Source organism: Antechinus flavipes, chromosome 1 (assembly GCF_016432865.1).
Source record: "Antechinus flavipes isolate AdamAnt ecotype Samford, QLD, Australia chromosome 1, AdamAnt_v2, whole genome shotgun sequence".
Lineage (NCBI taxonomy): Eukaryota > Metazoa > Chordata > Mammalia > Dasyuromorphia > Dasyuridae > Antechinus > Antechinus flavipes.
The window spans coordinates 17,383,294-17,397,874 of NC_067398.1; the positions used below are offsets into that span (position 1 = coordinate 17,383,294).

Consider the following 14,581-nt stretch of genomic DNA (forward strand, 5'->3'; position numbering starts at 1 on the left):
CCCGACTTTGGGCCTTTTAATGGTTGGATGTAGGGTTACCTGGTAGCGTGCACCTGAGGGCTCCGAGGTAGCCACCGCGTCCGCGGCCCGGAGAGATGGGCGCTCGCACTGTCCCCATTCGGGGGACGTGTCTGAGGCCAGATTTGAATTCAGGTCTCCCTGTCCCACCCCCCAACCTCTACCCATTGCACCCCTACTGCCCATAGGAGTCTTTCTAGGAGGGAAGAATACCCCTGGCTTCATGACCTGGAGTGGAGGCTCCCACCCTTCAGGGACAGCGTACCCTGGGGGCCGCCGTAGGGCCCTCTCTGGGCTTCGGCCCTCCCGCCTGGCAGGTGTTCCGGCTCTGGTCCAGCTGCCTGAAGGATGTGGTGAGGAAAGGAGAAGGGGGAAGGAGGAAGGAGCCATCACACACTCACACACACACACACACAGACTCACACAGACACAGACACTCACACACTCACACACAGACACTCACACACACACTCACACACAGACTCACACATACACACTCACACTCACACACTCACACACATATACACACACACACACTCACACACACACACACAGACACACACATACACACACTCACACACATATACACACACACACACTCACACACACACTCACACACACACTCACACACACACACACTCACACACACACACACTCACACACACACACACACAGACTCTCACACACACATAAGTCATTTCTCCTGACGTTCTGGAGGGTAGAGACGTTCTCTCCCCGTCCCTCTCACCCGCGGCAGGGAGATGCCCCGTTGGGGGGCCCCCCTGTCAGCCACATCCGGGCCCCGTCGGGCTCCACCGCGGGGCTCCTGAGGGCCGGCGGTTCAGGGAGTGCCCCCGCCGCCTCCCTGCGGACGCCCCCGATCCGAGGGTGCGGAGAGGCTCCGGCTGAGCCCGGGGGCCGTCCCGACACGGCCGCAGACGAGGAGTGAGCCGCTGTGGTCCTAGCGCACAGGCCGGGGGGGGTCGGGCCATCGCTTTCCCACAGTCCTTCGGTCCCCTCACGGAGCCTTGCTCGGCGCAGGCTGATTAACCCGTTTCTGATTGGGCTGACAGTAGTGCTGCTCGGGTATCAGATTGGGAAGTTAACAGACAGTATTGATGGGTGAGTTCCCTTTGCCTGGGCCTCTGGGAAATTCTTCCAGGTCTGCCGCCCCCATTTTGGGGTCAGAACCTGGGACTTACGGGGGGCAGGGAGCTCCGGGGGGAGAGCCGCTCCCCAGAGGCCGATCGGCCCGTTCTGCCAGGCCTGCCCCCGAGGGACTTGCCCGGAACTCTTGGACACTGAGGGACTTACTCGCTGTTGGGGGCGGAACCCGGGGGCTCCCAAGCCTGGCCCACACCGAGCACAGGCTTCCCCGGGCTCCCTGGGAGTTGCAGAGCAGCCCCACTTGTCCGGCCCTTGGCCACTTTGTAGCCTGAGTCAAGCCCGCCCTGCCCCCAGCGAGGGCTCTGCCCGGTCACTCCCCCGGCCGGGCCCAGGGTTATCTGTCTGGTGTTGGGCCGGAGTCTGTGTCCGGGGAGCCGCCGGCCACTTTCTGTAACCCGGGGGAGGCTCTTGCTGTAACTCTTGGGAGTCGGACCGCACAAGTGCTTAGGAACGGGAACATTGTTTCATTCTGCCAGCCGGCCGGCCTGCGTGCTCCACGTGGTCAGTGTGAGAGCAGGCCCTGCAGCCTGGCTTTGGGGTCCCCCTCCAGCCTGACGGTTGGCTTTGGGGTCCTCCTGCAGCCTGGCTTTGGGGTCTCCCTCCAGCCTGACGGTTGGCTTTGGGGTTCCCCTGCAGCCTGGTGGTTGGCTTTGGGGTCCCCCTCCAGCCTGGCTTTGGGGTCTCCCTCCAGCCTGGCTTTGGGGTCTCCCTCCAGCCTGGTGGTTGGCTTTGGGGTCCCCTCCAGCCTGACGGTCGGCTTTGGGGTCCCCTCCAGCCTGGTGGTTGGCTTTGGGGTCCCCTCCAGCCTGGTGGTTGGCTTTGGGGTCCCCTCCAGCCTGACGGTCGGCTTTGGGGTCCCCCTCCAGCCTGGTGGTTGGCTTTGGGGTCCCCCTCCAGCCTGGTGGTTGGCTTTGGGGTCCCCTCCAGCCTGACAGTCGGCTTGGGTCCCCCTGCAGCCCTGCTGGCCGTTGCCCCTGGGCCCGAGAGCGCCCCCCACAATTCTCGGAGACTGTCTCCTTATCATTAATAAGTAAACCCCAGCACTCTGGCCTCCCATGTCAGGGGCCCAGGGCCGTTTGGACATTTCGCCCTCATTGGCGGCCCTATAAAGGTGCTCAGCCTTTAGCAGCGGGAGGCTGCCGTACCCACTTCCAGCTCACCACCCATATGACCTCGGCGGATGACCTCACGGGCCGGACTTTCCCCGCTCATGCTTGTGCCGTGAGAGACGTCTGGGCCCGCCAGAAGCAGAGGGCTGCGGGAAGAGCCGGGGCGCCCAGGCAGCGCGCTCCAGTGCCCCCCTCCTGTGGCCGGCCCTGGCCTTAGGAAAACCTGAGTTCAAATCGGGCCCCAGACACTGACCTACCTCAGTTCCCCCTCTGTAAAATGTGCTGGGGGAGGGAGCAAAGAGCTCCAGGGCCTTTGCCAGAAAACCCCAAAGGGGGCCACGAAGAGGCGGGCGTGACTGAAAGGAGTGAGCAGCGGCGGCTCCCGTGCCCCGGTGACGGGTGCCCGCCCGGTAACCCTGGGAGGGGAGGAGCTCCCCGAGGGGAGGGTCCTGGATGCAGCCGGACCGTAGAGACGGGGGTCCCACCACCTCCTCTTAGAAAGTTGTCCTAGGTGCTTGATGCGCGCTTGAAGGGAATTTGCTGATTTTCCCATCATACATCTCTCTGCAGCCTCCAAGTGGGCTCCGGCTTTGTGGTGAAGGAACATGCACTAAAACAGATGGGCGGCCAAGCAGGCCCCTGCTCACGGTCTAAATGGCCAAAAGGAGGAGACGGGGACGGAGCTAGGGGAGAAACGCTGCCCGCCAGACTCCTGCCCCACGCCCTCTGTGCCCCTCAAATCTGTGCCGGACGCCGAGGGTGGCAAACGGGGAGAGGCCGCCAGCCTGGGAGCCCAGAGGGCTGCCTCCGGCAAATACCTCGACTTACTCAGCTGTAAAATGGGGACAACAGTCTTCCTGACCCCCGGGTTAGGAGGATTCAATGAGAGAGTACTTGTAAAGTGCTTAGCACTTTACATTTAATAGACACTGAGTAAATCCTTCCTTCCTCCCTCTTTTCCTTCTTTCCTTCCTTTCCTCCCTCTCTTCTCCCTCCCTCCTTTCCTCTTTTCCTCCCTTCCTCCCTCCTTTCTTTCCTCCCTCCTATCTCACCCTTCTTTTCCTTTCTTCCTACTTTGTTCTCTTCCTCTCTTCTGACCTCCACCCTCCTTTTTCCCTCCCTTCCTTCCATCAGGCAGCTCTCCCAAGCCTGGGGGTTGCTGTTCTACATTGGCTAAAGTTCTCCTCAAAAAGGGGGAAATTACCCAGAAATAAAGGCAAGTAAAAATTACACTGTGCCAGTTACTCGTGGTTCTTATTGTTAAAAGAGCAATAAGAGATGTTTCTAAGATGGAAATTTTGGTGTCCTTCCAGTGCCGGGAAGGCGGCCGTTAGGGCCGTGGCTCGGAGTCTCTCCGAACTCCCCCCAAACTCCCCCGTCCCTTTCCGGCGCCCGGGTTCTGAGGTGGTCCTTTGGGCCCGGCTGTGGGCGCCGAGTTTCTGGGCTCTTTCTGCCTCGGTTCTGTTCGGCCGTCGGTATTCTTGGTGTCTGACTAGACGGTGGGGGAGGGTTAAGAGGGGACAAGAGAAAGGGAAGTTTCAAGAAAGATTCACTGTTGTGGCGTTGGGGCAGCGCTCGGGTGGCTTCTGACAGAAAAGGGGGAAGTTGGGGGGCCCTTTCAGAGGAAAAGGCACCGACTTCATTCTTAACACGTTGGGTTGGATTGGCAACGCCCAGAGGGACATGGCGGTCAGGCGGGGGGCGGGGCCCTGGGCCAGGAGCTGGGGGCCTAGGTGGGCATCGTGTCCGTGGGCGAGAGCACTGAACCCCTGGGATAGGGGAGATCAGCAAGCAGCAGTGCCTGCGCCGTTAATATCACAGCCCTTGTTTCTTAATTCTGGTCTTTTCATTTGATTGGACGGATACACGTGTCTGACATTGTAGACGAGTCTCTCTGCCCGGGAAGGGTCCCCCCCGCCCCGGTCCCCACTGCCCCCAGTCCCGGCTTTGTGAGTCAGTTCTTGGGGCGGCTTTTTGTAATTGAGCTTTTCCCTGCTTCTTTTTCAGGAGTACATCATCCGTGTGCAGAGGGGGATTTCCATAGAAAACAGCTGGCAGGTAATTTTCCCATAACCGCCCGTTTCAGCCCCTCCTGGCTGGGATTTGGGGGCTCTCGGGCCTCCATAAGTGGCGGGAGGGGCCCGCTGCGGGGCTGTGACTTGGGCGGTTTTTTTGGGGGGCGGGTGGGTGGAATCTGCACCCAGGCACCCAGGAGTCCGTCCCCCCGCGGCCACAGGAGGGAGGCTCCGTCTCTCTTCCTCCAAGGCTGCTCCCCTTCCCTCGCTCAGCATTCCCATGGAGCTGCCGAGATGTGTTCCCGGCAGCCTCTAGTTGGGCCTGGGCCTGAATTGGGAATGGGGGATACGGAGAGGAGGAGCTGGGGGTCGGGGGCCTCCTGCTGCCGGGCTCGGGGGGCTGTCAGTCTCTTCAGCAGGGACAGTGAGTCCAGGCCCCGCCAGACCAGCAGCACTGACGCTTTCTTCTGGTCAGAGACTCCCGTGTCTGCGTGGGGGCGGGGTAGAAACCAACAATTGTGGGTTTTAGTAAAAGTGTTTTTTAAGCTTGGGGAAAGTTAGGGAAAGTTTTGCTCAGAGCCGAGTCTCCTCCCTCACCAGAGGCTGTTTCTTCCCTGTCTGTGCCCAGGGTCCCTCCCCTTCCCTGGTCACAAATCTCCCCCCCCAGGTCTGATCTCCCCTCCTCCGTGACTAGATGTTATTTAAGTCAGGATACTCTTTTTTTTTTTTCTTTTTTATATTTTATTTTATTTTATAATAACTTTTTATTGACGGAACCCATGCCAGGGTAATTTTTTTTACAGCATTATCCTTTGCACTCACTTCTGTTCTGATTTTTCCCCTCCCTTCCTTCACCCCCTCCCCCAGATGGCAAGCAGTCCTATACATGTTGAATAGGTCATAGTATGTCCTCGATACAATCTATGTGTGCAGAACCAAACAGTTCTCTTGTTGCACAGGGAGAATGGGATTCAGAAGGTGTAAATAACCCGGGAGGAAAAACATAAATGCAAGCAGTTTATATTCATTTCCCAGTGTTCCTTCTCTGGGTGTAGCTGCTTCTGCCCATCCTTGATCAATTGAAACTGAGTTAGATCTTCTCTTTATCGAAGAGATCCACTTCCATCGGAATACATCCTCAAACAGTATGTTGTTGAGGTATATAATGATCTCCTGGTCCTGCTCATTTCACTCAGCATCAGTTCCTGTAAGTCTCTCTAAGCATCTCTGTATTCATCCAGTCAGGATACTCCTAAGTTTTTTAAAACAGTATGAGTTGAGAGAGAGAGACACAAAGAGAGAGAGACAGAGAGAGAGAGAGAGAGACAGAGACACAAAGAGAGAGAGAGAGAGAGAGGGAGAGGTCTTTAGTTCCAAAGCCAGGACAGGATGTCTTCTTCAATTTGGGGCAAGAGGCCAGTCTTTCAAATTCTGGTCTTCTATTCCATTACGTTAAATACCTGCTTCACTGAATCCTTTCAGATGCACAGGGTCCCCCCTTCCCTCCTTAAGGTCCCTGAGGACGAGGATGGTCCCGACTCTGTACTTGTATCTGGCAGTCCTTGGCCAGGTGCTCCACACTCGCACTCAGAACCAAAGCCACGTTTACCTGGCCACGTCCCTCCTCCCTGCCCCTTGTCCATCTCTCGGGCCTTGTCCCCCGTTCCCAGCCCCCTTCTCCCCACAGTAACTAGAGCAGCGCCCAATTCTGGCCGCTCTCTGCTGCCCCCCCCCCCTTCTCAGTATCCTCTCCTGGGGTCACTGGGACACCACAGAGTTCTGGCAGGGAAGGTAGCAGCGGGGGGCCGGGGAGGGGGGGGGATGTAGGCTGGACGGGCTGCCTCAGCCCTGGATTTGCTGTGTGACCTGGGCCAGGCCCCTCATCCCCTCTGTGCCAGGGTGAAAGGGTTGAACTCGGGGGCCTCCAGGATCCTTGAACCCTTCCTGCCTCGGACCCTCCTGCACTCCCCCTTTCTCCCCCACTTTCCCCCTTCCCGAGCATTTGTGGGACCCCCAGATCTCCCTGGTGCCCCTCCCCCCTTTTCTGGTTACGGGGACATTTTGTTTCAGGCCCGTGGCAGCAGCCCCCGGGCCAGGTAGCTCCCCACCAGGAGGGCCCCTCCCCAGCGGGGGCTCCCATTTCAACAAAAGCCCAGTTCTGGTCTAAATGCAAGAATGAAAACCTCACAGACCCCGAGGAGACCCTGCAGGGCTGTGCGTGCCGGCGCATCATCCCGAGCTTTAGAAAAAGCTACAGAAGTCCCAGCAGTGAGGGGGCCGCGGAGGCCGGGCTGTCTGGCGGCTTGTTCAGAGACAAAGGCCGTGAACTTTAACCCCAGTCCCCCTGGAGCAGGGTCACTTAAGGCCTCGGGGCCTCTCGGAGAACTTCCAGGCTTGCCCAACATGGGACAAATATGGTCTCGTTCCATCTTCACAGCCGGAGCTAGGGCTGTTATTATCCCCACTTTACAGAGGAGGAGACTGAGGCAAACAGGGGACTCACCCCGGCTCACCCAGCCGGGCCGTGGTCAGGGTCAGGCGGGATCTGGGCCAGGCCCCGGGCGCTCCTGGCTGCATGGCCGCGGTCTCGGGGTGCTCGCCGCTCCCGGGGCTGCTCTCCTGGCAGTCTTTGGCCAGGACAGATGTCCTTCCAGCCATATATGCACATACCGACGGGGGAGCTGAGGTCAGGGTCTCCCAGCGATTCAGGGGCCGCACTGAACTTGGGCGTGGTCCTAGGTCAGGGGCCTGGGGCTCCTCTCAGGTTATCAGACCCCCCGCCCCCTGCCAGCCCTGGGCTTGCTTCCCTTCTCCCCTCAGATACCCTCCGGGTGTGAGGCCCAGGCTCTGGCGCAGCCCATTCCTGTGCCCTCCAACGGGTGCCCTAACCCCCTGCTCTGGGCAGGGCCCCTACAATGGCCAGGGCGAGGTGCCCGGTTCTGGGAGTCCAGGCCGGAGGGCACAACGACCTGTCCCTCCTCCTTGGGCAGGATCCTGGGCGCCCCCTTGGCTGCGGCCCTTGCCCACTCTGTAGTTTCTCCAGCCATCTCCTCCTCCGAGCGGGCCGGCCGCTTCCTCAGAAGCCCCCTAAGGTTTCAGCGCGCTGTCTGCCCCCTTCGTCCCACCCTCATCTCCTGGGGCCTTGGGGCTCCCGCGGTCCTTCCGTATTCCTTCTCCCCCACTGCTCAGCCCTCAGGGCCAGGGGCCTTTCCGCGCTGGCCTTCTGGTCTCCTTGGGCCCAACACGGGGCCTCGGGCTGTGGAGCAGCTGGGCCAGTTTCTTTCCAGTCTATAAGTGAAGAATTCTAACTGCCCCCGGGCTTCGGGCCGTGTCCCACCCCTCTGGTGGCTCCTCCTTCCTCCTGCGCCACGACCCGCTGTGGAGCGGGCCAAAGGGAGGGGGGCTGGGGGTCACCCCACACACGCGGTCAAGACTCCGTTTTCTGTGGGCCTAGGGAGGGGTCGGGTCTGCTGAGTCTCAACCGCTGTCTTGTCCCTGCAGATCGTGAGAAGATACAGCGACTTCGACTTACTCAACAGCAGTTTGCAGGTGAGTGTGGGAAGAACCAGCAGGGGTGGGGGGGGGGCGGGGGGGAAGGTGGGGGGCGGAACGTCGAGAAATCGGCCCCCCCGTGGTGCAGGGAACGAGGCCTGGCCGCAGAGCCGGCTGCCCCAGAATTCCGCTGTCACTGATAATCAGCTGCTTCTGTCGGTGTTTGAATTGGGAGCCCGGCGTCGGCGAGCCAGTAGGCTTAGTCACCCGTGCTCATGTTGGGCTGTTGGCCTTTCAGCGGCCTTTCCCCTGTAGGAGAAGCTCTCCCTCCTTTTTGATGCTACAGACAGCGCCGAGAGGCGGGCTTCCTTCTCCCGGTTCTAGCCAAGGCTGCGAGGCCGCCCACACTTATCCGACGCCTCCTGGGCGCTGGGCGGCCCTGGCGCTGGGAGGCCGAGGAGGGGGAGGGGCTCGGCCTTGCCGATGCTGATGGTCCCCGGCGAGGGCCCCTGGCCCTCTTGACCCGTTTTCGGCTGGCAGCCTGGCCCGGACTGCGGCGTCTGGGATTTCAGAAAATTCCCCGGCTCCCATCGGAAGTCGGTCTGATGTAGCTCCTGGAACCCTTTGATTCTTAGGGAGAAAAGGCGCCGATGGCTTCGTGGTTACTTTGGGATGGGAAGTGGGGGGTGCAGAAGGGGTAGAAAGAAAGGGGGAGCCCCCAGGGCAGGGGGGGCCCACGCCCAGAGCTCCTGTGAACAAGTCACAGAGAGCATCCAGGAGAGAGGATCGGCAGGGGGAGGGGGCAATGGGGAAGGGGCTTTCAGCCGAGACTCGGAGGCAGGGAGGCGAGGGGGAGGGAGCCATCCTGGTATGGGGGGTGGGGAGAGCCAGAGAAGGCGCCGGGAAATAGGGCGCCATGTTGGAGGCTGGTGCCCCGGAGCTGGGGTCCAAAGACCAGTTGAAGCTGTAACCCAGTTGCTTGACTCAGGCGTGCCCTTTGGGAGGGCTGGTGGGGGGCACCCGGGCCTAGCGGAGCCTGGACATGTAAGAGACTCCCTGCTGAGGGCGGCCCAGCGTGGGGGGACTGGTTGGCCAAGAAGTCAGGAGCAGCATGGAAAGAACCAGAAGGCCCAGGGCTTGGGGGCCCACTGAGGGTGGACCCTGGGTCTGGCTGTGGCTTCACTACCACCCGCTGCTCTGCCAGGTCTCCAGGCCACCCTGGTCCCCCTGCCCTCCCGCTGGGCACTCCCGCTGCCCCCTGCCCTCTGCAGCTCCCTCTGGGTGGATCACAGGCTCCCCAAGGGCAGGGGCTGCCTTCCCTTTTCTTCCCTGTATGCCCAGCACTTGGCACAGGGCCCGGCACCCCACCGGTGCGGGAAGCAAGGGCGGGTGGCTGAGAAAGAGCCCCCAAGAGAAGCCCACTTGTGTGTGTGAGAGAAAGGGCCCGGAGCGAAGCCGGCCTGCTTAGCACAGACTGCTCCGTGGAGGGAGACGCGCCGGCCCGGGGCCCATCTGCTCTGGCGGTGGGGAGCCGGCGGCTGTGGCGGAGGTCATGGCCGAGACCTGCCCGCGCCCTTCTCCTGAGTGACCCTGGGAGTGTCTGCGTGGCCCACGGGGGGCGGTCGCCGCCTTCCGCTGTCCTGGACTGGCCAGCGCCTTGCCTTAGACTGACCACCTTCCTACAAGGAGGCCGGAGGGAACCGTGCTGCTCTCTGACAGGGACGGTCCTCACCGACCTGCTTTCCTGGCTCGTTTTTTATAAGCTTCAAAAACTCCGCGTGAAGGTTTGAGATGAGCCAAAATAGGAGAGACAAGCTTGGGGGAAGCTGGGAGCTGTAGGATTCCCTTTTAGGGAAGATGTTTTTTTCAAACAAGGAAAGCAACATGTGAAATCTAAGCAGTGATAAAGCCATAAACTTATATTTGCGCTAATTTAAGCATAAAAAAACCTAACGATGTTCACTTACTCCTCTTGTGTCCGGTTTTCTTTGCCCATTCATCTCTGTATTTGGGGGGTAGAAACCTTTGGCATTGATAGTCTGGGTTGGACGGCTTCTCCGGCTGTTCTTTTCGCTTCTCTCAGAAGTCCTTCCACATCTATCTATCTATCTACTTGCTTATTTATTTATCCATCCCTCTCCCTCTCTCTGTCTCTGTCTCTGTCTCTCTCTCTCCCTCTCTCTCTCTGTTTCTCTCTCTCTCTCTCTTTTGCTGAGGCAGTTGGAGTTAAGTGATTTTCCCAGGATGACACAGCCAGGAAGTGTTAAGTGTCTGAGGTCAGATTTGAACTCTGGTCCTCCTGATTTCAGGGCCGGTGCTCTGCCCACCGCACCACCGAGCTGCCCCTACATTTATTTTTTAATATATTTGATATATTTTTAAAAACATGAAGTTAGCCACTGTTACAAAACATAAATCACAAACGTTTCAAGATGCAAAATTAGGGAAGAAAATTGCTTGTAAAACTTTGAATTTCTGTTACACCATTAAGACTTATGGGACAGTGTATACGTATGTGTGTGTAAGAGTGTGTGTTTGTGAGTCTGGCCACTTTGTGTCTGGGCTGCGGCAGGTCCTTCAGGCCTCGGCTTGGTCTGGTCAGCCGCAGCCGGACACGCCGTGCCTTGACTCCAACGCAGCCATGTCGTTTGGGCTCTTTTTAAGGACAAAGGACCGACCACCCACCACTTGCATTGAGCTTAATGTGCTGCCTTTGTGTCTCCTTCTGCACAATTTATTTTCCTTCTATTTTCTTAAAAACAACCAACCAACCAACAAACTTGGGAAGACTTGTGTGAACTGAAGTGAGCAGAAGCAGGAGAACCATTACTAGAGTAACAGCCGTACTGGAAAAACAAAGACTTGGGGCTTCTGTTAGATGCAACAATGGGCCACGATTGCAGAGCAGGCTCCCTACCTCCTGACAGAGAGGGGAAGGACTCGGGGCAAAGACTGCCCTGTCCTGGGGACAGGGGCTTGTTTTACTCAACTATAAGTATTTGTTAGTAAGGTTTTTTCTCCTAATTCAGGGATTTTTAGGAGGTAGAGCGAGGTAGAAGAGAAACAAGGTAGATTTGTTTTGTTCATTGAAAAAAATAAAATAATATTTTAAATTGTGTTATTGATGCTCATCTATTTCTATTCTTCACATTCTATTACCTCAGTGTGCCTCAGCTTATTCTGTTTAAACCCTTTTTCTACCATATTTTTACTGTATTCTGGATACTGGGATTTTGTTGTTGCAATTACAGAGAGGACTGTCACCCATAGCTTTGAATTAGGTAGCTTTGTTTAAAAACAAAATACAATTCTTAGGGATTTTCCCAATAATAGGTCAAAAGAGGTGACTATTGTTGTCGATAATAATAACCAGTATTTATATAGCACTTCACAGGTTTACAGAGCACTTTCCAAAAGGAAAAAAAATCTCCACGCTCCTAACTTTAAACTTAAAAATTTCCGGAGGGCCCGGTTATTGCAGGGGCACCTGCAGTTCATCTACGACCAGCCACGAAGCTCAGTCTCTCTCCTATGGAAGGACGGGGCTTGGCAATGTTAAGGCACCACATCGGTTACTTGGCCTTGTTCGTGTATTGATTATTTTTGTTTTTTTCTTCAAGATTTCAGGTCTAAGCCTACCTCTTCCTCCCAAAAAACTGATTGGCAACATGGATCGGGAGTTCATAGCTGAAAGACAGAAGGGCCTCCAGAACTATCTCAATGTCATCACCACAAATCACATCCTGTCCAATTGTGAGCTGGTTAAGAAGTTCTTAGACCCCAACAACTACTCTGCAAATTATACCGGTAAGTGAAACCAGCCACAACCTTTATGTGACAGTCACCGAGGAGACACTTTTATAGATAGAAGGAGAAAGACAGGCGTCTGAGGGAGCAAGAGCACGGGGCTTTTCAATTATTCAACGTTTATTTCATTGAAGGAGGCTGATTTTCAGAAGGGGGCGGGCTGAGCACTTAGGGGAGTAGGATTTCCTTCCTTCCGACTCAGCACTCCAGATCCGGAAAGGGAGAATTGATTTCTGGAAACGCCGCTGCTTCCTGGCCTCGACTTTGGTCTCTGTAGCTCTGGAACGTCATTGCTCACCTCGGGACTGGTTATGACCCGTTGATTTAATACCGGGTGCGGACGTCAGATCGCTCCTGCGTGCCGTAATGCGGATGGCCTCGTGGGTTGGCGGGACCCCCAGAATCCATTGTTCCGGGACGGATCCTTCGAGATGTCAGGATCACTTGTGGGCCATGTTGGGGCATCTCAGCAGGACATCAGGACCAAGGCTTCTTAGATGCTATGGCCTCCTTTGTGGCCTCTGTTATGTCTTTTGTTACATCCAATCACAGCAGAGCTGTGAATAATGCAAAATGGCAGCCGATTGAAACACATGCGGTTAGCTTTGCGGTAGCCTGGTAGACTTGCATTTCAGAATATGGCTGTCCCTAGAAAACTTGGTAAAAGGCCCCAGGAAGCCCTCGGTTCCCCCTTTCTGCCCGGCGCACGTCTCCTCACTGAGATCATCCGTATCTAACGCCAGCCTCAGGGAGCCATCCTTTTTCATGTCCTGCCTGGAGCAGAGGCCCTGGTTAAACAGCCAGTGTCAGCAGCTTCCTGAGTGCGGGACCCTTGGAGGGATCCCCAGGATGAGATCCCAGAGAGAGCGATCAGTGAAGGGAGCGGGGCCTGGGCTTTGTCAGGGAAGCGGCTTCGGTCCCCCAGCCTCCCCTGACCTCCACCTTTGCTCCAGGATGGGCGTCTCTTCCCTGGGCGTTCTCTCCTCCTGGTCTGACCCCCTGGCCCGCCGGGCACCGAGGACCCTCCACGAGCGGCCCCCGGCCCAGTTTGGCCCGAGCCCCTGGCCTGCCGTAGGGACCTCTGTCTCCGGTGGGCCCGAGGCCCGGGAGAGCAGAGGCTGCCGGCTTCCGTCCTGGCGTCCCTGACCCCTCTGCCTTGCGATCAGCAAAGGTCCCACTGACCCAGAATTTGAAACGGGATGGCTCGATCTGCTTATGTCAGCGCCGCGGTAAAGATGGGCTTTGAGGGTCTGCGTCATTGGTTCAATCAGTAGTGCGTCCTCGGGGATTATTCCGCATGACAGGACTGGGGTTTGTTCCTGTTTCTCAGGCAGCACGTAGTCCGTCACGTATCACTGGGGCTCAGGGAGCAGCCACACAGTGTTTCCGCCTCCCGGGCCTGGACGGGCCACATAAAACGGCATTTAGAAAAGGAGCAAAGCCCGTGTGGAAACCACGAGAGTCTGCGGCTCTGGGGGCTTCTCTCCATCAGCGGCTGGGGCAGCGGACGGAGCTCTGGCTCCTCCTGAACTTGGATCTGTCCCCGGGCCCTTGTGCCCCGCACGGGTCCCTCCCCCTGCTCTGCCTCGGTTTCCTCAGCTGTAAAGTGGGGATCGTGATGCCCCTTCCTCCAAGACGCTTGTGAGGAGCAGACGAGGCTGCATCTGGGCAGAGTCCGTGCCTTGCCCGGCGCACAGTAAGTGCATGATAAGTGTTGGTTCCCTTCCCCCACTTAACACAGCCGAAGAGACCGCCTGCAGAGCGGCTCCGTCCTGGGGGTTTCCTAGCGGCCCCATCGGGACACGTTCTGATGCCAGGGGAGACGCTCGGCTCTCGCATTGCCTGCGTGACCCGGCAGGAGGAAGCCCGTCCTCGGGGCCCCTGGGAGAGCCGGGAGCCCAAGCCGGGAGGATTGGCCCCGGCTGGTTGGGGGCCCTGCAGGAGACGCAGCGCTTGGTTCGGGTCTGAGACAGGTTGGGGACGTTGGCGGCCTTTGCCCATCACAGACATCCCACTGCGCACCTGCTCTCCGTCACTGCCTCGGGTCCTCCTCTCCCCCAGCAGAGGCAGGAGCTCGGGGTCCTGGGGACGGACGAGGGCCGCCGACCACCCGCCAACTCCTCCGGGGGCTGGAAGCCGCCATGTGGCGACGCTGTCCGAGAACACGAGTCTTTGTGAATCAGCTCAGCTGCCGGGGAGTCGGCCCCGCTCATCCCCTTCGCCATCAGTGGGGGGTTTGGCCCTCCCTGACCCCTGGGATGGAGCCCTTCTGCACCCGGCTTTTCCTGGGAGACTCTGAGCCGGCTCAGAAGAAAGGTGGAGGACACCTGGAAACACTTGAAAGTTGGCAAAGCCCTGGGCATCCAGGAGGCTTCCTGCTGCCCCCGGAGGGAGGACTGACCACCATAACGCAGCTAACATTTGCCCTGTCGCTGTTTGCCCCGCAAAGAAACTGTCAGTGCGACCCCTTCCCCAAGGGAGGGCGAGAGATTCTTGGCCAAGGCCCGTGACCCTTGTCTGGGAGGACCCGCCAGTCCCCTCAGCCGGGACGGCCCCGTGCAGCTCCTTGGCGAAGGAGTCCTAGGACGGAGGCGGAGAACGAGGTTTTTTGACCTTCTCAGATTCCAGGAAATCATCTGCCTTCTCCCTGTGCCTGGGACATCCTGGTCTCTGGCCCAAAGAGACTGTGGCTTGGGGGAGGGTGGGGGAGGGCGGAAAGTTGATCTTGCCGGCTTTCTCGCCCTGCGGTTCTGGCCCTGGAGAAAACGATAAGAAGGTTTCTCCTGTTTTCTGTCTCATCAGAATTGGGAAATGGGGGGAGGGAGGGGAAGATGGTAACCCCGGATCGCACAGAGCAGGAGCTAAGCCAGCAGCGGGAAGTGGCCGGCCTGGCAAACAGCTGTGGGCCTTCTGTCTCCCGCAGGGCCCCCTCTCAGGGAACCCAGCTCTGGGGCAGTGCAGAAAGGCTGTGAA

General features: G+C 58.1%; 1 protein-coding gene across 8 annotated transcripts in view; it reads left to right on the top strand.

The window, feature by feature from the left end:
- The window catches only part of PXK (PX domain containing serine/threonine kinase like), a 62,448-nt gene that overhangs the window by 21,975 nt on the left and 25,892 nt on the right, over positions 1 to 14,581 (top strand). For all 8 annotated transcript variants that reach the window (XM_051979781.1, XM_051979804.1, XM_051979773.1 and 5 more), the window contains exons 2-4: positions 4,302 to 4,352; positions 7,811 to 7,858; positions 11,422 to 11,608. In XM_051979781.1, coding sequence (XP_051835741.1) covers positions 4,302 to 4,352; positions 7,811 to 7,858; positions 11,422 to 11,608 — 286 coding nt within the window. The remainder of the gene's footprint in view (positions 1 to 4,301; positions 4,353 to 7,810; positions 7,859 to 11,421; positions 11,609 to 14,581) is intronic.